This window comes from Jaculus jaculus, chromosome 11, assembly GCF_020740685.1.
Source record: "Jaculus jaculus isolate mJacJac1 chromosome 11, mJacJac1.mat.Y.cur, whole genome shotgun sequence".
In the NCBI taxonomy this organism is placed as follows: domain Eukaryota; kingdom Metazoa; phylum Chordata; class Mammalia; order Rodentia; family Dipodidae; genus Jaculus; species Jaculus jaculus.
Window position 1 is genome coordinate 111114018 of NC_059112.1, and position 22459 is coordinate 111136476.

The 22459-nt window shown below is 49.9% G+C and overlaps 2 protein-coding genes across 9 annotated transcripts in view; one reads left to right on the plus strand and one right to left on the minus strand.

The window, feature by feature from the left end:
* The window catches only part of Tsc2 (TSC complex subunit 2), a 45866-nt gene extending 33065 nt beyond the window's left edge, over window positions 1–12801 (minus strand). For 6 of the 7 annotated variants that reach the window (XM_045161659.1, XM_045161658.1, XM_045161656.1 and 3 more), the window contains exons 1-5: window positions 12742–12801; window positions 12092–12258; window positions 6639–6725; window positions 2032–2142; window positions 961–1105 (exon numbers count right to left, since the gene is read on the minus strand). In XM_045161659.1, the coding sequence (XP_045017594.1) occupies window positions 961–1105; window positions 2032–2142; window positions 6639–6725; window positions 12092–12229 (481 nt within the window). In that variant the 5' untranslated portion in view covers window positions 12230–12258; window positions 12742–12801. Of the gene's footprint in view, window positions 1–960; window positions 1106–2031; window positions 2143–6638; window positions 6726–12091; window positions 12259–12425; window positions 12444–12741 lie in introns of those variants that run through there. The other variant, XM_045161655.1, reaches the window with a different exon arrangement.
* A 155-nt stretch (window positions 12802–12956) lies between these two features.
* Window positions 12957–22079, plus strand: Nthl1 (nth like DNA glycosylase 1). Of its 2 annotated transcripts, none has more exons than XM_045161844.1 (6): window positions 12957–13072; window positions 14032–14270; window positions 15306–15476; window positions 16285–16444; window positions 21673–21778; window positions 21859–22079. In XM_045161844.1, the coding sequence occupies exons 1-6, from the start codon at window positions 12961–12963 to the stop codon at window positions 21980–21982; spliced, it is 912 nt and encodes a 303-aa protein (XP_045017779.1). In that variant the 5' UTR covers window positions 12957–12960; the 3' UTR covers window positions 21983–22079. The 2 variants fall into 2 exon arrangements, with proteins under 2 accessions (XP_045017779.1, XP_045017780.1); XM_045161845.1 differs by having other exon boundaries at window positions 21676–21778.
* Window positions 22080–22459: the final 380 nt, after the last annotated feature.

A 22459-nucleotide genomic window follows, 5' to 3' on the forward strand; every position in this document is an offset into this window, starting at 1 on the left:
ATACTGGGCCTTAGGATGTTCAGTGGGAGTCTGAGCAGGCCCTGCATGGACACTGGGCCCCAGGATGTTCAGTGGGAGCCTGAGCAGACCCTGCATGGACACTGTGTTGTCTGGGGATTGGAGCTGAGCCAGCTTTAGGACAGTACATTTCACTCAGAGGGCATAGACAGCATGGGGAATTTTCAGGAGACAGGTATATCTCACCCTTTTGAGTCTCTAAAAAGATACAGCCTGATGCTGGCCTCACAGTCTTAGAAAAACTGACAGCTAGATGTGCGGCAGCACCTATCCCAGAGGCAGCCCAACACTGAGTCTCATTTCTGAGTATCACAACACAAATCCCAGTCACAGTTACTTTCTACTCTTTCATCTCCCCACCACAGGGACTATTTTTGAGACAGGGTATCATGCATCCCAGGCTGGCCTCAAATTGGATATATAACCAATTTCTAATCCTCCTGTGTCCACTTCTCCAGCGCTGGATTTACATGTGCTCACCACCATGCTTGGTTGACGTGGTACTGAGGTCTCATGTATACCAGCAAGTGTTCTACCAACTGAGCTGCCTCCCTGTAAGTCTTTAAACTGACTGAAATGCCGTATGGTCACAGGACAGGAAGACAAGCAGCACCGAGAGCCCCACTGAAGGAAAGGAGGAAGACAGGAAGGAACGGGGCCCTCAGGACACTGCCAGGTCAGCATCACTCCTCCAAAGACACATGCTCACTTCAAAGGCATCTTCTGGGCCCCACTCCCCAAAGATTACAAGTACCAGGACTGAAGTGAAGCTCGAGAGGGCATCTGTAACCAGCTCGCCAGCAAACAGGGATAGAGGGAATGGGGCGGCAAGGCACCGTGCCCTCTGGCAGAGCTGTGAACTACAGCACCTCTCCAGGTACACTCTCACCCCAGACTGACCCTAACCCTAAAGCTAAAGAAGCCGCACTGTGCGGCTCTCACCCAGGTCTTCTTCCAGGTATGCGATGCGCCGCCCGTTGTCAGTGAGGGCCTTGAAAACTTCCAGCCTTTCCTGAAGGTCTTCACTGGACGGGTAATCCTTGATGACTTTGAAGAAGAGGGCTCTAAGGACTCCCAAACGGTCCCCCTAAAAACAAAGCCATGGGGTCAGCAGAACCCTGCCAGTATCTCCCACATACCTGCCAAGAAATCAAAAAGTGTAGCAGGTGTCAAGACCAGGCCTGGCCTGTTCTTCCCCTGGGAGCACTGCTTGAGGGATGGGCCAGCAATGACAGTAGGGTTCAGACCAGAGCACTGGCTAGCAACTAACTGGCATGAGTATACTGCCTACTGTGCCAGGTTCTGAAAACAGTGCGGTACACGAAAGAGGACAACACACCTCTTGCCCTGGTCCAGCTCAAGGCTCAGGATAGACATGTATATACTCACCATGAAAACAGAGATCCCGGGCTAGAGAGATGGCTTAGTGGTTAAGGCACTTGCCTATGAAGCCGAAGGACCCAGGTTCGATTCCCTAGTACCCACATAAGTCAGATGCACAAAGAGGTGCATGCGTCTGGAATTCTTTTGTAATTCTCTGTCTCCTCATTATCTCTCTATCTCTCTCCTTGCAAATAGATAAAATAGCATAGATCCAGCCCAAGGAGAGATGCAGCAAGAGTGGACAGGCCTCTCTTAAGAAGCCAGGCCATTAAGAAAAGTGTCCACAGGAGTAGGTGCTTTCCAGGAAGGAACAGAAAGGGCGTGGGCATTTAAGGGTCAGTAAAGAACTGCGTGACAGAAGCACGGTAAGCAGGCAGAGTGGCTCAGCTGGGGAGCTGGCCACCTGTGCTCCTGACATCCTGAGCAAGTACAACTACCATTCCCACTCCCAGGTAAGGAGGCAGGGGCTCATGGGGCTCTGATGACTGGCCAGGTCACTAGATATGGATGGTGACATCAGGATGCACTCACACACAAGCTCCAGAGCCTTTGCTTACCATCAGATCCTGCACCTGGCAGTCCACCAAATAGCAATGGCCTCCCATCATCCCACAAGCTCTGCCCCCTTACCTGCCCCTGCACAATGGCCTTCAGCAGGGCCAGAACTGCATGTCGGGCCTCTGGTGGCCGGTCTGGTTGTAGTAGGTCTGAGACAGCTCTCCAAAGTGCTTCTACTGCATGCTGCCACAGCAAAGAGGGGACAATAATAAGGGAATGGTTTCCAAGAACCTTGACCCCTCAACTAAAGGATAGGACAAAGGACAAAACAGGGTCTTCTGACTTCAAACTATCAGCTTTTAAAAAAAATCTTTATTTATAGCAAGGTGTGGTGGCACACGCCTTTATTCCCAGCACTTGGGAGGCAGAATTCCAGGTCAACCCGGGCTAAAGTGAGACCCTACCTCGAAAAACAAACAAACAAAAAAACTTTATTTTTATATTTATGTGTTTACTTATTTATTTGCAAGCAGAGAAAAATGGAGAGAAGAGAAGCAAAGAGATAAGACAGAATGGGAGCACCAGGGCCTCCAACCACTGCAAACAAACTCCAGATGCACGCACCACTTTGTGCTCTGGTTTTACATGGGTATTGGGGAATTGAACTTGGGTTGTTAGGTTCTGCAGGCAAGCGCCTTAACTGCATCTCTCCAGCTCCCCCCCCCTTTTTTTCTTTTTCTTTTTTTTCTCTCACACCTTTTTTTCTTTTTCTTTTTTTTTGGTTTTTCACAGTAGGGTCTACTCTAGCCCAGGCTCATGTGGAACTCACTATGTAGTCTCAGGGTGGCCTCGAACACACAGCAATCCTCCTACCTCTGCCTCCCGAGTGCTGGGATTAAAGGCGTCGTGCACCACCACACCTAACCCAAACCACCTCTTTGATAGCCTGTATCTTGAGTACCTTATGAGGCTCATGACCACAGACCTCACGACTATGTCAAACTCAATCAAGTCTCCTTAACAAGCCCCAGACCACAAGCTGGGGAAAGACAGCAGGAAAGCCAGGGAAGCAGCCTGGCTTCCCCAACACCATCAGGGAGTGCACAGTACACTGCTCAGACTCAAGGAGAATCATGGTGCTCAGAACAAGGCGCACAGGTGGACCTTGGGCTTGAGCCTCCCTCAGAAAGCTTGCTGGAAGCACTCCTCTGTTGAGTCACCCTCACTAAATAGAAAAGTCAATCCTGAGATTCACTATGGGGGTCTCAGATACATCACACACATCTCAAGTGAACTGCAAGGTACAGCAGTCACTCCTTTGACAGATCGGCATTTCCTTGAGTCTCACACACACAACCCTGGGAAAAGCTAGTGGAGCTCTCAGATGCCCTATAGCAGCACTGACCTCCAGAACAGCTTTGCACTGGGTATAGAAATCAGGAGAGTTGGGAAATATCTGCCCAAATAAACCTAGACATAAAATGGCACAATCTGGCAGCCCAGGTTCGATTCCCCAGTTCTCAAGTAAAACCAGATACACCAAGTGGTACAAGCATCTAGAGTTCATTTATAGTGGCAAGAAGCCCTGGTGCACCCATTCTCTCTCCTTGCAAATAAATTTTTTAAAAAAATTTTAGTTTTTTTTTTTTTTTTTCAGAGTAAGGTCTCACCCTAGCCCAGGCTGACCTGGAACTCATTTTGAAATCCCACACTGGCCTCAAACTCACAGCAATCCTCCTACCTCTGTCTCACCAGTGCTGGGATTAAAGGTATGTATGACCATGCCCCATTCAATAAAATAAACACACACACACACACACACACACACACACACACACACGTATTTTGGTTTGTCGAGATAGGGTCTCACTCTAGCCCAGTCTGACCTGGAATTTACTCGGTGGCCTCAAATTCATGGCAATCCTCCTACCTCTGCCTCCCAAGTGCTCGGATTAAAAGTGTGTACCACCATGCCTGGCTTATTTTTTTAATTATTATTATTATTATTATTATTTGGTTTTTTAAGGTAGGCTCTCCCTCTAGCTCAGGCTGACCTAGAATTCATTATGTAGTCTAGGGGTGTCCTCAAACTCATAGTGATCCTACCTCTGCCTCCTGAGTGCTGGGATTAAAGGTGCATGCCACCACACCTGGCTGTTTTTAAATTTTTATTTATTTGCAAGCAGAGAGATAGAGAAGGGAGACAGAGAGAATGGACACACCAGGGCCTCTAGCCATTGCAAATGAAGTCCAAACACATGCGCCACTTTGTACATCTGGCTTTACGTGGAATCGAACTTGGGACATTAGGCTTTGCAGGCAAGCACCTTAACCACTAAGCCATCTTTTCAGCCCTCAATAAAATATTTTTATTCATTTATTTGCAAGGAGAGAGACAGACAGACAGACAGACAGAATGGATGTGCCAGAGCCTCCAGCTGCTGCAAATGAACACCAGATACAATACATACACGCACACCACTTTGCTCACCTGGTTTTACATGGGTACTGGGAAACTGAACCCAAGTCGTCAGGCATCGCAGGTAAACACCTTAAGCACTGGGCCGTCTCTCCAGCCCCTCAATGCACAAAGCAGTGCATGCCCCTAGAGTTCTTCTGCAATGGCTAGAGACCATGGCACACTTACTCTCTCTCTCGCCCCCTGCTCCACACCTCTCTTTCTCTCTCAAATAAATAAATAAAATATTTAAAATAAGCCAGGCATGGTGCCACACATCTTTAATCCCAGCACTTGGGAGGCAAAGGTAGGAGGATCACCTTGAATTCGAGGGCACCCTGAGACTACATAATTAATTCTAGGTCAGCTGGGACCAGAGTGAAACCCTACCTCAATAAAAGAAATATTTTAAATATTTTTTAAGCCAGGCATGGTGGCACATGCCTTTAATCCCAGCTCTCTGGAGGCAGAAGTAGGAGGATCGCCATGAGTTTGAGGCCACCCTGAGAATACATGGTGAATTCCAGGTCAGCCTGGGCTATAGCGAGACTCTACCTTGAAAAACCAAAAAATAAAAAATAAATAATGGGGCTGGAGAGATGGCTTAGTAGTGAAAGTGCTTACCAGCAAGGCCAAAGGAAAGACCCAGGCTCAATTCCCCAGAACCCATGTCCAGCCAGATGCTCAAAGTAGCACATGCATCTGGAGTTCCATGCAGTGCCTAGGGGCCCTGGAGTGCCTTCTCATTCTCCCTCCCCCTCTCAAATAAATATTTAAGCTGGTGTGGTGGCGCATGCCTTTCAAATAAGTAAATAAATAAAAATAAATAAGGCCAGACATGTTTGTTCTGCGAGGTTGCCTGGTGTCACCAACCAGTCACCTCTCCCAAGCAGACACCAAGACTAGAGTACCTTGACCCACCCTATGTGAGAAGGCACACTACTCTGGTGTCTCTCCCTAAGAGTACAGTCAGAAAAAACTAGCAGACGTGTGTGCTTGTAAACCTGTTCTCAGACCTGCGGGAAAGCCTGTTTCCTTGCCCACCATCACAAAAGGCCTCACATGTTATACACAGAGCTCTTCCAGATGCTTCCACACCTCCAACATCGAAGTTAAATTCCCCTAAAATGGTGAATTTCAGTCATATAAGCTTGTCAACTGTACTGCTAGAAAAAGCAAACCCAGCCAGATATGGTGGCACATGCCATGCCTTAATCCCAGCACTCAGGAGGTAGAGGTCAGAGGATTGCTGTGAGTTTGAGGCTAGCCTGGGACGACTACAGAGTGAGTACCAGATCAGTCTCGGTCCTGGCCTAGAGTGAGACAGTACCTTAAAAAAATTTTAAGACCAAAAAAAAACAAGAGCACTGGAGGGCTGGAGAAATGGCTTAGTGATTAAGTGCTTGCCTGTGAAGCCTAAGGACCCTGGTTCCAGGCTCGATTCCCCAGGACCCACGTTAGCCAGATGCACAAGGGGGCACATGCATCTTAAGTTCGTTTGCAGAGGCTGGAGGCCCTGGCGCACCCATTCTCTCTCTCTCTCTGCCTTTCTCTGACTGTCGCTCTCAAATAAATAAAAAATGAATTAAAAAAAAAAAAAAAAAAGAGCACTGGAAAGATGGCTTAGAGGCTAAGGCACTTGCCTGCAAAGCCCAAGGACCCATGGTCAACAACACATCCCATGTAAGCCAGATACACAATGTGACACAAGCACACAAGGTCACACATGCATGAGGCATGCATGTGGAGTTCCATTACAGTGGCTGGAGGCCTTGGCATGCCAATTCTCTCTCGCATAAAAAAAAAAATTACAAAACACAGTACCTGACATTACCTACACAAGCCCATCATAATAGGAGGAAAAGATCATGACATCAAAATAAGAGAGACTGATTAGGAGGAGGGGATATGATGGAGAGTGGAGTTTCAAAGGGGAAAGTGAGGGGAGGGAGGGCATTACTATGGGATATTTTTTATAATCATGGAAGTTGTTAATAAAAAAAAATTGAAAAAGGAAAAAAATTACAAAAAAATAAAAGAAAGAAATAAAGAAAAAGCAAACCTACTAGGTGTGGCGCACACCTGTAATCCCACCCACCATTCAGACAGCAGATGCAGGAGGGTCATACGAAGTTCAAGGGCAGCCTAGGCTACATAATAAGTACCAAACCATCTAGGGCTACAAAGCAAGATCCTATATCAAGAGAAACAGTGAGAAAGCCATCAAGGCTTCTAGACAGTCTTATGCACCCTATCAGAAATACAACCGAGAAAAACATACCTCTTCAAACTTCTTAGTTTTTGCCACTTCACAGATCTGCCCTATCACTCGGATGCGATTGTTGAGGCCACATTCAACACTCAGTTCCTAGAGTGGGGAAAAGAAAAAAGGCAATACTGATAACAGGTCCTAAACCACCAGGCACAAACTACCTACAAGCTGCTATTCAGTTTCCAGACCAGAGACCTGTAAACAGGTTTTTTTTTTTTTTGTTTTTTTTTTTTTTATGTATTAGGAGCTGGTGTGGTGGCACATGCCTTTAATCCCAGAACTCACTCAGGAGCCAGAAGTAGGAGGATCACTGTGAGTTGGAGGCCACCCTTAGACTACATAGAGAATTCCAGGTCAGCCTGGACTAGAGTGAGACCCAATCAAAAAAAAAATATATAAATATGTATGTATGTATGTATGTATGTATGTTTATTTAGTGCTGGAGAGATGACTTAGTGGTTTAGATGCTGGCCTGCGAAGCCAAAGGACCCTGGTTCAAATCCCCAGAACCCATGTAAGCCAGATGCACAAGGTGGCACATGCATCTGGAGTTCATTTGCAACAGCTAGAAGCCCTGGCATGCCCATTCTCTTTCTTTCTATCTGCTTTGTTCTCTCTCTCAAATAAATAAAATGTTTATCTGGGTGTGGCAGCACACGCCTTTAATCCCAGCACTCCAGAGGCAGAGGTAGGAGGATCACGGTGCGTTCAAGGCACCCTGAGGCTGTAATACATAGTAAATTCCAGGTCAGCCTGGGCTAGAGTGAGACCCTACCTGAAAAAAAACAAAAAAAAAAGTTTAAAAATTATTTTATTTATTTGACAGAGAATGGGCAATGCCAGGGCCTCAAGCCACTACAAAGAAGTCCAGACACATGTGTCACCTTGTGTATCTGGCTTTATGTGGGTACTGGAGTCTTTGGCTTTGCAGGTGCCTTAACTACTGAATCATCTCTCCAGCTCCCCTCTCCCACCCCACCTCTTTTTCTGTTTTTTTGAGGTAGGGTCTCACTCTAGCCCAGGCTGACCTCAATTCACTATGTAGTCTTAGGGTGGCCTCGAACTCAAGGCAATCCCTTCTTACCTCTGCCTCTAAAGTGCGGGGATTAAAGGAGTGCATCACTCTGCCCAGCCCCTTTTATTTTATTTTATTTTTTGGTTTTTCAAGGTAGAGTCTTAGTCTAGACCAAGCTGACCTGCAATTCACTATGTAGTTTCAGGGTGGCCTCAAACTCACAGTGAGTGATCCACCTACCTCTGCCTCCCAAGTGCTGGGATTAAAGGTGTGCGCCACCATGCCTGGATCTTTTTTTTTTTTAAGTATTTTTTATGTTGATTTTTATTTATTTATTTGAGAGTGACAGAGACAGAGAGAGAAAGAGGCAGAGAGAGAGAATGGGCGTGCGCCAGGGCTTCCAGCCACGGCAAACGAACTCCAGACGTGTACACCCCCTCATGCATCTGGCTAACGTGGGTCCTGGAGAATCGAGCCTTAAACCGGGGTCCATAGGCTTCACAGGCAAGCGCTTAACCGCTAAGCCATCTCTCCAGCCCTATTTTTTTTTTTAAAGACAACATTTTGCTTTGTATGCCAAGCTGGCCTTGAAACCACACAATAGCCAAGGTTGGTCTCAAACTTGTAGAGATCCTCCTGCACTACACTTAATGTTCATACTCATATATTAATGTTACTCTCACTTCTGCTTAGAGAGGCTTCTCTTTTCAGGTGGCGATGACCACTGGGATGACCCAAATGGCAACACAGTGCTGAGAAGAAGGGACGGAGGAGTGTCCAGCACTGAAACATCTCACACCCTCCAAGGCTTAGGGTCCATTGCGGAAGAGGTGGCAGAAAGAATGTAAGAGCCAAAGGAAGGGTACCACTCCCTACGTACAACTATCTGGACAGAATTTGGCCTCGATATCTAAGACCTTGTAGTGCCAAGCAATACCCACACAAGACCCTCATAATAGGAGAAAAAGATGATGACAAGAAAATAAAAGAGAGACTAATGGACAGAGGGAGGGGATGTGATGGAGAGCAGAACTATGAAGAAGTGGGGGAGGGAAAGGAAATAACATGGTTTGTTGTCTGTAAGTATAGAAGTTGTCAATAAAAATATCTTAAAAAATAGAAAAAGAAAACACTTATTTTGAGAGATCTTATGTAACCCTGGCTGATCTGAAACCTTGTTATGTAATAAAGATTGACCTCAAACTCATGATGACCCTCTTGCCTCAACCTCCCAAATGCAGGGATTACAACATAAACCACTACAGTCAACTTCCAATTTTTTTTTCATTTTTTTTGTTTATTTTTATTTATTTGAGAGCGACAGAGAAAGAGGAAGAGAGAGAGAGAGAGAGAGAGAGAGAATGGGCACGCCAGGGCTTCCAACCACTGCAAACGAACTCCAGACGTGTGCGCCCCCTCATGCATCTGGCTAACATGGGTCCTGGGGAATCGAGCCTCAAACCAGGGTCCTTAGGCTTCACAGGCAAGCGCTGAACCACTTAGCCATCTCTCCAGCCCAGCTTCCAATTTTTAAAAAATATTTTATTTATTTGAGAGAGAGGGTTGGGAAGATGGCTTAGTGGTTAAGGCACTTGACTGCAAAGCCAAAGGACCTAGGTTCGATTCCATAGGACCCACATAAGCCAGATGCACAAGGTGGTGCATGTGTCTGGAGGCCCTGATGCACCCATTCTCATTCTCTCTCTCTGCCTCTTTCTCTGTCAAATAAATAACAATAAAACTTAAATATACACAAACATACACACACACATATAAAGCATGTATGGGGCTGGAGAGATGGGTCAGTGGTTAAGGCCCTTGCCTTCAAAGCCTAAGGACCTGTTGCAGTCAGGTTCATATTGCTGGCAGAAATCACCTGACCAAGAGCAGCTTTAGTAAAAAAAGGATTTATTTTGGCTTACGGACTCAAGGGGAAGCTCCATGATGGCATAGGAAAACGATGGCATGAGCAGAGGGTGGACATCACCCTCTGACCAATGTAAGATGGACAAAAGTAACAAGAGAGTGTGCCAAACACTAGCAAGGGGGAGCTGGCTATACCACCCATAAGCCCACCTAAAACAATACACTGCCTCCTGGAGGTGTTAATTCCCAATCTCTATCAGCTGGGAACCTAGCATTCAGAACACCTAAGTTTATGGGGGACACCTGAATCAAATCACCACAGGACCTTAGCTTGATTCCCCAGGACCCACATGAAGCCAGATACACAGGGTGGCACATGGGTCTAGAGTTCATCTACTGTGGCTGGAGGCCCATTCTCTGTCTCTGTCTCTCTCTGCTTCTTTCTCTCTCTCAAAAATAAAAAATAAAAATATTTGAGAGAAGCCGGGCATGGTGGCACACGACTTTAATTCCAGCACTTGGGAGGCAGAGGCAGGAGGATTGCCATGAGTTTGAGGCCACCCTAAGACTACACAGTGAATTCTAGCTCAGCCTGGACTAGAGTGAGATACTACCTCAAAAAAAAAAAAAAAAAAAAAAAGTCATGAGTTGGCGGCCATGGAGGTCTCTGCTGCCCACCAAACATTACAGGCCATTGCTAAGGTTCTTTGTTTCCCACCAGGATTAGATGGAAAGACCCTATTGCTGAAGAGTCCACAGGCTTGGGCTGCAAGGTCACTGAGAAATCCTGCTGGAGCTCAGCTGAAAACCTCCTCTCTGTACACCAGCTGACAGAAACTGGAAAAAGCTATGCTACATGCAACTCCATGGGAGAGAGAGAAGACATCAGTGGAAATAATCAGCAGTGGACACTGCAAGCCTTAAGTTGGGCCAGCCAGGCCAAACAAGCCAACAGGTACAATAGTGGCATGTCTGTTACAGGGGAAACCAACTGCTCTCTAATTGGACTGGAGGGAACACATACCTGATACTGTAAACCTATGATGGGGGAAATGAAGGATTAATAGCCTTCCCTGAAAACTAAAGGGAACTAAAGAGTTAATAACTATCCCTAAAGCTCTCAGACAATAAAGAAGCAACAGAGGCATTTGGCCTCATTAAGTTTGACACCTTCCCTCATTGATGTACTTCCCTTAGCCTAGACGGCCTTGAAGGACCAGGTGCCATCTGAGTGTCCTCCCTTAGACATTCCTGGCTGAAGAAGCCTATTCTGAACAAGGATACAAACAGCTACAATTTTCTTATAAACGGCACCTGTTACGGTCTGTTTCTTAGGATCCTCCTTATAAGTTTAAACCCCAGCGTGGCTCGATGCTTCAGCTTTCATCCTGTGAAAAGACTGCTGCCCCTCGCTGTTTCTCTCAATAAACAGTCTGTCTAGAGATCAAGTCCAGTATTCTCTTTTGCCTTTCTCTTACGCTTTCTTTACATGAAGTCATGAGCCTAGGAGAGTAAGGTCTGCTGCTGTCTGGCTAAATGCATGTATTGTGCTCACCAGACTGCCCAGTAAACACTTCTCTTCATATTCACACCCGTATGTTAATGCTGCGCTCACCTTTGGTAGAGAACCTTCTCTTTTCAGATAGCAGTGACCTCTGGGATGACTCAAAAGGCACCATAGTGCTGAGAAGTGACAGAGTATTCAGTGCTGAAACATCTCTATTACACCTTCCAAGGCTCACAGTCCATTGTGGAAGAGGTGGTGGAAAGAATGTAAGAGCCAAAGGAAGGGTAGGACTCCTTACAATGCAGTCTTCCAGACACAAAATGGCCTGGGTATCTGTGACCTTGCAATGCCTGGCTCTACATACACAAGACCAGTATAATAGGAGGAAAAGATGACATCAAAATAAGAGACTGATAAATAAAATAAAATATAAAAGAAGGGAGGGGATATGATGGAGAGTGAAGTTGTGAAGGGGAAAGTGAGAGGGGAAGGAACTACAGTTAATGTCTATTTAAGGAAGTTGTTGATATAAAAAAAAAATTTAGTCACAAGTTACCAATTAATACCAGCTTTTTTTTTTTCTTTTTTCTTTTTTAAAGGTTTGTTGAGATAGGGTCTCACTCTAGCCCAGGCTAACCTAGAATTCACTATGTAGTCTCAGGGTGGCCTCAAACTCATGGAAATCCTCCTACCTCTGCCTCCCAAGTGCTGAGATTAAAGGCATGCACCACCATGCCTGGCTTTTATTTTTTCTTTTTTTGAGACATGGTCTCACAATTTAGCCCCAACTGGCCTTGAACTTCATAATCCTTCAGTCTCCGCCTCCTCAGTGCTTAAAGGGCACGTACCACCACACCGAACAAAATGGGTTTTCTTGCACCAACATCTAATTCTAATGCAAGTAGGCTGCAGCAAGTCACCAAGATGCTCCCTGTCCTGAGGACGGTCACCCGTACTGCAGATAGCAGCTGCGCGCAGATGCTCATCAGTAGCCCATGTCCCACAGTACCCGGTGCCCACCCCAACCTTGCTTGCACTTCACTCTGGACTAACAAAGACAGGCTGCTCACTCACTCTCAAGATTTCCGCCGTGATGATAAACTCCGTCTGTTTGCCTTCTGCAGACCGGGGATTTGGCCTTGGTGTTCCCAGTCCCAACAGAATCTTGAATTTCTCTTTCAAGCCTGAATCTTTGCTTGCTGGCTTGGCCATGGTGGGCAGGGCCGTACTAGAGGACTGCCCTGTGCAGAGAAAAACAGGCATTGGAGACACCTGAGGAAGAGCTCTGCCCACCTGCTTCCGCTGCTGACCTCCAGCTGCTTAGATCCTAGGTCTCAGAGGGGCATACACTAGTTCCCCCACAACCCCTGGGGACAAATGAACCCCAGCAAGACTGACAGCCACAGACCAGCCGGCGAGACACAGGCCTGGTCTCGCAAGCCGCCTGCTAATACGTTGCAGAAGGTGGAAGCGGGTGCCACGGTGTGCAGGGAGCCCCGACGCCTGCCATCTGTCTTCTCCCCGCGGGGAGGAGAAGCTGTCTCGGGGAGTCGTGGTGCACGGGCCCGCTCACACACATCACGGGAAGTCACGGGGCGCTTGGTCTGCGGGGGCGCGGCCGAGGCCCGTCCGCTGCACGGCCTGCTCCCCACGGCCCCGTCGCCTCGCGGCCGCACAGAACGTTCCCAGCCGCCCCGGCAGTCGTGGCGTCGCAAGGCACTCACCCCGCGCGCCCCCGCCGCGCGCCGGGCCTCCCGGGGCGGAAAAGGGCGCACACCCCCCGGCCTCAGAGCCGCCGCCGGAAACGCAACCCGAACTTCCGGTGGGGAGCTAGACTGAGCCCACTCCGTGCGGGGCTTACTGGGAAATGTAGTTTAGGGCGTCCGTTGGTCACGTGGCGAGGCCGCGAGGGCTGCCGGGAGGTGTAGTCCGCAGCGCCGGCCATGAACGCAGGGATGCGAATGGTGACCCGCAGTAGGAGCCGCGCTCGCGGGGACGCCTCGCGGAGGGGTGGGGAGGAGCTCCCGCTGCCCAGGGGCCGAGAGGCCGCTGCAGGTAGCGCCGCCGCGCCGGTTTGCGCTGCGGGAGGCGCGGGGAGGGGAAGCTCAGCTGCAGGTTTATGGGGGAGGAGTCCCAGGCTGCGTGGCCTGATGCAGACCCCATGATGTTTGCAGAGCCAACAGGCGCAGAGTTCCTGGGTTCCAAATGCGACCGTGCTTACCCCAGGTTCAGTCGGGGTCCGCATGGCTGGGTTCCGGGCACGACCGTACATCTACCCTCGTGTCCCCAGCGAGAAAGTTCTTGTGCCATCAGCCTGGTCCGGGACACTTCTCTAGTGCCAGGCACTGTAGCCCTGTCTTCGAAGTTGCCTTCCTCTCCTCTCATCCAGACTGGATGCCAAGAACACACCCAGCACAGAAGTCTCCCCCAGCTGGAAGGTGGCTCTCAGGGAAAACAGGAAAGGGCATGGCACTTACTGTTTTTGTCTGTAGCCATTAGGACCTACTGTGCGGGTTATTCATAGAGCACTTATTCAGGACCCTTCACCCGCACCTCTTCGGCTAGGACTTAGGTTTAGTTGGCCAAAACAGGAGTGCCATAGGTACCAGAGGTTGTTCAGACGTAACACTGAGACCTAAAGGCATAGCAGGGTGAACCGGTACTCTAGAGAGAAGACACCTCAATTCCAGGAGAGTATGGAGTTCATCCTGAGTGCAGAGAAACCAAGGAGTTTGGAAAGGGGAATGACAGTCCAATTTGGGTATTAGGAAGTTGTCTTGAATGCAGTTCAGAGGACATGGAGTGAGGACACAGTGGTAGAGGCTGTTACTAAACTTCTGGTTTGCTAATAGGCACTTTATCAGACTGTCATGGCCTGCTGTGTCAAGGACAAATTCGTGGTAGATGATAGGCAGTCGTGAAAAATAGGTGTGGGGGGGATTGAGTCAGCAGGTAGGCTGCACCTGTCCTCACCTCCAGCCCCTCCTCCTAGGACTGAGTGGTACTTTTTACAGAAGGAAGAAAAAACCCCAGGTCTGTGAAGCATCCACGGAAGGCACAGAGACTGCATGTGGCCTATGAGACGTCAAATGGTGAGAAAGATGAGGGGGCTGAATCCCTTGAGGTGCCAGCCTGGAAGCCCGAGAACTGGCAGCAGCAGCTTGCCAACATCCGTACCATGAGAAGCAGGAAGGATGCACCTGTGGACCAGCTGGGGGCTGAGCACTGCTATGACCCCAGTGCCCCCCCAAAGGTAGGCAGAGGGATCTCCCATCCCTCCAAGGAAACAAGTCTCTAGCAGGAGACAGACCTGGCTACCCTTGGCTGACACACTCCCATGCCAGCTGCACTCAGGAAGATGTGCCCCCCCATACCTCCAAAACACCGGGCAGCAGCCTCTGCTTTGTAGTGGCCATCGGACATAGCAGTGGTCATGTTGAGACCTCATGGTCCGCTCTCTGCTGAGCATAGGGCTGGCATGTTGGAGCATGCCTTTAATTGTAGTGGGCTGGAGGTCAGGTCTTTTGTTGTTGTTTCTCAAGGTAGGGTTTTACTCTGGTCCAGGCTGACCTGGAATTCACTATGAAGTCTCAGGGTAGCCTTGAACTCATGGCGATCCTCCTACCTCTGCCTCCTGAGTGCTGGGATTAAAGGTGTGTGCCACCATACCCGGCGAGGTTGGGTCTTTAGACCATCTTTAGTTCTAATTCCTCTCTAATACAGGGTGACTTGGAGGCTTCTGCCCCTGTACCTGCTTGTCTATAAAATGAATTGTGTTGCCATAGATAAAGCAATGGCAGTAACAACAGTAGTAGCCAGTAGCTGTCTAGTACTAATTTCCTTTAATATATATATATATATATTTATTTATTTATTTATTTGCAAGGAGAGAAAGAGAAAAAAAAAAAAAACAAACGGGCACACCAGGGTCTCTAGCCACTGCAAACAATTCCAGATGCATGTGCCACCCTCTGCATCTGGCTTTGTGTGGGTAGTGGGGAATCAAACCTGGGTCCTTAGGCTTTGCAGGCAAGTGTCCTAACCACTGAATAATCTGTCCAGCCCTGGTATTAACTTTCTACTTCGTACTAGCTTCACACTGATTCTGGGAGGGCGGTAGTTATTGTCTCATGTTAGAGGTGGCAAAACTGCTCCCCAGCACACACACACCCCCACTGGCACAGGTGGGCAGGAAGTGCAGGGTAACAAGTGAAGTTAGGTGGAGGGCTCAGCTGCGGCCTGGCCTAGGATGAGCTCTCACCACTCTGCCCTGTCGCCGCACAAGCAGGTACGGAGATACCAAGTGCTCTTGTCACTGATGCTCTCCAGCCAGACCAAAGACCAAGTGACAGCGGGCGCCATGCAGCGGCTGCGGGCCCGGGGCCTGACTATAGACAGCATCCTGCAGACAGATGATGTTACGCTGGGCAAGCTCATTTACCCCGTGGGCTTTTGGAGGGTAAGCCTAGCCTGTGGCAACAGGGGCAGGGTGACATTGGCCTGGGAGAGACATAGGAGGTAAGGGGTGGGCATCTCTGGCTACAGGGGTCCTTCAGACCTCTGGGCAGCCATGAGAACTGGCCGTAGGACTGGTGCCCTGTCCCCGAAGCTCCTGAGCCTTTCCTGTTTGCCCCCCCCCTTCCTTCCTTCACCTCCCCACCCAGCCACCCGCCCTTCCCTTCCTTGTCCTCCCCTTTGTTTACTCCAAGGTTCCCTGGAGTGCGTCACCCCAAAGAGGCTGCTTCCCCATGCCACAGAACCCTGGGTGGTGGGTGGATGGATCTGTTGAAAGCGGCTCTGTGGGTGGGGCCACTTCCCCTTGGCACTGCATGGGCCAGTCTGTCAGCCGTGTTTTAAATAGCCCTCTCTGCTCAAGTGCAAGATGGGAACCGCCCGGCTGGCCTGGCAGCAGGAGGGGGAGTCCCCATGCTCCAGCCTTCCTTCCTGAAGTTCCAGGTGCTGTTGGGGACAGCTCGCTTACTCAGCCTGACCTGGCCGCCGGGAGGAAAGCTAGGCCAGGGAATCGCACCCACATGTTATTGGCCCTCATGAGTGGGAGGCAGGTCCAGGCTAGGGGCTCCTTTGGGCCTCTCTTTTGCCTCTCGCTCCTTCCCCCCCTCTTGGGAGGTAGGGAGGAGCAGGCACCTCTTCTTCATGAGACGTAGGCAGGTGATAGGCAGCTCTGGGCACTTGTGGGTTTCCCCAGGGACTTGCCCTCCTGGATCAGGTTATGGCCCACCCCAGGGCTGACCAGCACCATCTTTCAGAACAAGGTCAAGTTCATCAAGCAGACCACCACCATCCTGCAGCAGCACTACAATGGGGACATCCCTTCCTCCGTGGCCGAGCTGGTGGCCCTGCCAGGAGTTGGGCCCAAGATGGCCCACTTGGCTATGGCCGTGGCCTGGGACACTGTATCGGGCATAGGTGAGTGGTTCATGCAGCAAGGAAGGCTGCTGTTGGAGTTTCCCAGATCCTCTTGATCTGGGACCCCAGCTCCATCCTCCTCACCTGGAACCGAGCCTCCAGTGTCAAAAGGGCATTCACAGAGCTGAGTGAGCCATCCCTGCTCACAGCTGGGCAGCCAGGGCACGAGTTCTTGTTTGCCGAGCCTCTGCTGCGTGCTGTGCTCTGCGAGGGTCCCTGGAGCTAGATGACCTCCAAACAGTGAGGCACGCCCCGCTTGTGGGTGGGAAGGAGAGTAGGTGGCATGCCACCCCTTTGGAGCCTGATGCAGGCTGGGGGAGTCTGGGAAACCTGTTTAGCTTTTGCATGTTTATATGTGGTGTTTGTGTATGTGTGTATGTATGTTCACATGCACAGTGGTATGAGTGTGTGCATATCTGTGCACATGCATGTGGAGGCCAGAGCTTGATGTCAGTCAGATGTTGTCCTTCATCGTCCTCCACTTGATTTACTGAGATGGGGTTTCACACCTGAACCCAGGGCTTGCTGGTTTTTCTAGCGTAGCTAACAAGCTGGCCCCAGGAATCTCCTATCTCGGCCTGCTGAATGCCAGAATTACAGGCAGGCCACCACATCCATCCGGCATGTCTGTGGGTGCTGGGGCTCATTCATGCACAGCAAGCTCTTCACCTAATGTCCCAAGTGGCCCTCCATTTTATGTATATATATAGTTTCTTTGTTTCAAGGTAGGGTCTTGCTCTAGCCCAGGTTGACCTGGAATTCACTGTGTAGTTTCAGGGTGGCCTTGAACTCACAGTAATCCTCCTATCTCTGCCTCCCCAGTGACTGCTAGGATTAAAGGTGTGCGCCACCACTCCCAAATTTTCTTTTTTTAAAGCAGGATCTTCTTCTATCTCAGTCTCACCTGGACGCTTACTGTAACCTAGGTGACATTGAACTCATGGCTGTCTTCCTACCTCGGCCTCCCAAGTCCCAGGGTTAAAGGTGTGCGCCACCATGCTCATCGATTTTTTTGTTTTTTTTTTTTTCGGGGGAGGGGGATTTCAAGGTAGGATTTCACTCTAGCCCAGGCTGACCTGGAATATACTATGTAGTCTCAGGGTGGCCTTGAACTCACAGCAATCCTCCGACTGACCTCTGCCTCTCAAGTGCTGGGATTAAAAGCGTGCACCACCACACCTGGCTCACCCCATTTTTTTTTGTTTGTTTGTTTTACTTGCTTTCTTTTTTTTCAAGGTAGGGTCTCACTCTAGCCCAGGCTGACATGGAACTCACTCTAGTCTCTGAGTGGCCTCAGACTCTAGGTGATCCTCCTTCCTCTGCCTCCCAAATGCTGGGATTAAAAATGTGTACCACCTCACCCAGCTTGTTTTACATTTTGAGATTGGGTCTCACTCTGAAACAGTCTAGCTTTGAACTCGTGGCAGTCCTCCTGCCTCAGCCCCCAGGTGCTGGAATTACAGCCATGCCCAGCCTTGGAAAATCTTTCTGGGATCGCACTTCGGCTGAGAGCACCTAGTGAGGTGGGGTTAACTAGGCCAAGAGATGGAAGTGTATGGGGCAGAAGGAATGGTGTCTACAAAGCTGAGAGGCGCGGTGGCGCACGCCTTTAATCCCAGCCCTTGGGAGGCAGAGGTAGGAGGATCACCTTGAGTTCGAGGCCACCCTGTGATTAGATAGTGAATTTCAGGTTAGCCTGGGCTAGAGTGAGAACCTACCTCGAAAAACCAAAAAAAAAAAAAAAAAAAAGCTGAGAGGCAAGAGCAGGAAATTCAGGAATAGGAGTGAGGTTTGAGGAAGGTAGAGTGCTGAGGAGGAGGAAGGAAGGTGATTCGTGGAATCCTATTTCTGGGTGTTACCTTCTGGAATTTGAAGTTCTTATATTAGCTAGGTTGAAGACTAACTCCCTCGGGCAGGGACAAGGTTGCTTCCTCCTCAGAGCTTTGCCTGGAGCCAGTGAGTTCTGCCACCACATAGGAACCAGGCTTTGGGCCCCAACCTCTCTGTGTGCCCCCCAAACCTAGGCTCCTGGAGACTCTTGCAGGTGCCAGACGGGTATTTCCTCAGCAGATCCCTGAGCTGGTAGCACCTGGCAGCACACTTGGCAGGCAGGAGGGCAACTAAGGACTCAGGGCTTTGGTTGAGAGCTGGTGATCACCTGCTGGGGCTTGTGGCCAGGCTGGAGTGAGCAAAGTGCCCCCACCCAGGTTTCAGCCTCTGCTCCTCATCTCTCAGGGCCGCCATCAGCCTCACAGTAGACACTTGAGCTTATCTGGGCACTGTCCCCAGCTGCTCGCGTCTCAGGAGTGCCACGCTGTGGTTGGGCCTCTCTCTGGAGCAAGGCCCCTCCCCATGATTGCACAGAGAGTTGTGTTTGGAGCACACTGGACATAACAGATGGGAATGTCAGGATGCCATCTACGCTGTGGCCTGACTACCTGAAAGGAGACCCTAGGGCTGCGTCCTGGGAAGAAAAGCCCTCCCAGTGAAAAGCCCAGAGCTGAGACATAGGAGCTGCTTTCCACTTTGCCCTCCCAGCTGGGTGACTTCAGGTCACACACTTGACCTCTCTGAGCTTTGGCTCACAGCAGACGAAACAGTCAACCTCCTTGAACCACACAGGTCCCTCCTGGATTGCATAGGAGGCTCACACTTGTGGCCCTGGACTGGACTCTCAGGGGTCCCAAGGAGCATGGTTACCTTTGTGTAACAGAAAAGGAAACTGAGGCTCAGGGCTCCCCTGATGTGACCACCCCCACTTCCTTAGCCTTCTAGCTCTCTGCCTACACCCCGGGGTACCTTTTCCCAGGCAGTTAGCAGCAAGGCAGGGAGTTGGCATAGGGGCTGGTTTTCTGTTTGACAAACCCTAGAGAAGGTGGGGCAGACACTGCAGGTGTCTGGTCAGGAAGAGTCCCCAGTGACAGTGAGGGTCACAAGGCTGAGCTCCTGTGATGGCCAGCTGCTGGGAACAGGGACTGGAGCCCAGGCGGAGCACAGCTGCAGCCAGCCTGACCCCACTTCCCACTCTGACCCCCTGCTGGCTATAGCGGCAGATGCCATGCCAGCTCTGCAGCAGTGACCGCAGATCAGCTTAGTGGGGTAAGCTGCCACTACCCACTGGCTGGACTTGGAAGGGTTTAGGGTAGAGCAGAGGAAGCAAGACAAGGCCATCCTTGGTCCAGACCACATTTCTATGTTGTTTTCTTAAAAAAATAAAAATAAGGGCTGGAGAGATGGCTTAGCGGTTAAGCGCTTGCCTGTGAAGCCTAAGGACCCCGGTTCAAGGCTCGGTTCCCTAGGTCCCACGTTAGCCAGATGCACAAGGGGGCACACGCGTCTGGAGTTCGTTTGCAGAGGCTGGAAGCCCTGGCGCACCCATTCTCTCTCTCTCCCTCTATCTTTCTATCTGTCGCTCTCAAATAAATTAAATTAAAAAAATAAATAAATAAAAAATAAAAATAAAAAAAGCCCAGTCATGGTGGTGCACACCTTTAATCCCAACACTAGGGAGGCAGAGGTAGGAGGATTGCCATGAGTTCGAGGCCACCCTGAGACTACTGAACTAGAGTGAGACCCTACCTCAAAAAACCAAAAAATAAAAATTAAATTTATGTATGTATGTATGTATATATATGTATATATATATGTATTTAAGGGCTGGAGAGATGGTTTAGCAGTTAAGGTGCTTGCCTACAAAGCCAAAGGACCCAGGTTTGATTCCCCAGGACCCACATAAGCCAGATGCATAAGGTGGCACGTGTGTCTGGAGTTCATCTGCAGCAGCTGGAAGCCCTAGCATACGCTCTCGCTCACTCTCTCCTCCTCCATCTCAAATAAATAAAATAAAATTTTAATTAGTTTTTGCTTATTTTTTTATATTTATTTGTTTGTTTATTTATTTATTTGAGAGTGACAGAGAGAAAGAGGCAGATAGAGAGTTAGAGAGAATGGGTGCCCCAATGCTTCCAGCCACTGCAGATGAACTCCAGGCACATGCACCCTCTTGTGCATCTGGCTAATGTGGGTCCTAGGGAATCGAGCCTCGAACTGAGGTCCTTAGGCTTCATAGGCAAGTGCTTAACCACTAAGCCATCTCTCTAGCCCCTTATTTGCTTATTTTTATTTACTTATTTGAGAGCGACTGACAGAGAGGGCATGTCAGGGCCCCTAGCCACTGCAACCGAACTCCAGATGCATGCACCACTTTGTGCATCTGGCTTATGTGGGTCCTGGGAATCAAGCCTCAAACCGGGGTCCTTAGGCATCACAGGCAAGCACTTAACTGCTAAGCCATCTCTCCAGCCCTAAAATAAATGTTTAAAAATACTTATTTATTTGAAGGAGAGAAAATGAGAATGAGCACACGGGGGCTTCTAGCTACTGCTATGTGTGCAGCCACCTCTACCTACTGCAAGCAACCCAGATACTTGCACCACCTTGTGCATCTGGCTCTATGTGGGTACTAGGGAATTGAACCTGGCTTTGCAGACAGGCATCGTAACTGTTGAGCCATCTTTCCAGCCCTTGTTTATTTTGTTGAATCAAGATCTCACTCTGTTGTTCATGCTGGCCTGGAACTCACTGTGTAACCTAGGCTGGGTTCAAACTCATAGGAACCACTATGCCCGGTTTATGCTTTGTGTGTGTGTGTGTGTATGTGTGTATGTGTGTATGTATGTATGTATGAATTTTGGTGCTGGAGGTTGAACCCAGGGCCTCACGCATTAATAAGCATGTCTCTGCCCCTGGACTGCACCCCCCAGAGAGTACATACTTTGGAAGAGAACTTGGCTAGACTGAGACCCTACTTTGGAAAACTTCATAAGCTGAGACTGGGAAATCTCAGCACAAGGTCTGACTCCAGCAAGGGCCCTACCCTAATTTGCTCTTACTATTGCTAGGGGAAGCTGAGCCAAAGCAGAGCTTTGCACCCTCCCCTCATCCTCCCAGCTGGCACCAGGATCAATAGGAATGGATCAGGCCCAAACAGACAGACAGACAGACACAGACACACGCTCACGCACGCACGCACGGTTCCCCCATGAGGGAAGGAGGCCTGAAGCTGGCTGTGGCACCCCAGATAGAGAGGGCTTGGGCCCAGGCCAGCAGTGCAGATGTAGCTGCTTTCAGGCTGTCTAGTTCCCAGGCTGCTCAGAGGCCTGTGTGGGAGGTGCAGACCCTGGCCTGGCAGAGTGGTCCCCTATTCATTCCCTCCTGTCTCTAAACAGCAGTGGACACACACGTGCACAGAATTGCCAACCGACTGGGGTGGACCAAGAAGGCTACCAAGACCCCTGAAGAGACTCGTGCAGCCCTGGAAGAGTGGCTCCCCAGGTAGAATGCAAGGGGGGAAGCTTGACGACTGGAACTCCCCCTTCCCCTCCGCCACACTGACCTGCCTCCTACCCTCACAGGGAGCTGTGGAGTGAAATCAATGGGCTGCTGGTGGGCTTTGGCCAGCAGACCTGCCTGCCTGTCCACCCTCGCTGCCAGGCCTGCCTCAACCAAGCCCTGTGCCCTGTGGCCCAGGGCCTCTGAGGAGCTTCAGCCTGGGTGCTGCTGTGGCCACTGATGGTGAAGTGTCTTTGTGGGGTGGGGGGCTGCAGATTGTAATAAAGCTGGGGACTTGTTTGCACTTAGGGTCTGGCTGATTGTAGCCCTAAAGTTTGGGAGTAGGCCAGGAAGCATGTGTGCGCACGTGTCTAGGTGTCTGGAGCAGGGCTGCTTAGGAGTTGGGAGGCTGGGTGGGGATGTGACCATCAATGATGTATCTTCAGGGAAGGGATGGGAGCAGGGTGCACGAACCCAGGAGGAAATGGTGAGAGCCAGCTGCTGGGGAAGGGTCCCTGTGGCCCCTCACATTCTGTTCTGCAGGCTGGAGATGCAGCATTTTCCTGACCCCTGCCTATGTCAGGGCCCCAAATCCATGTTTACAGAGCCACCTCTCTGACCCCCGAGACCCAGGCTTGACCTGTGTGTACCTGCTGGAGGTAGAGGGTACTGCACCAATCAAAG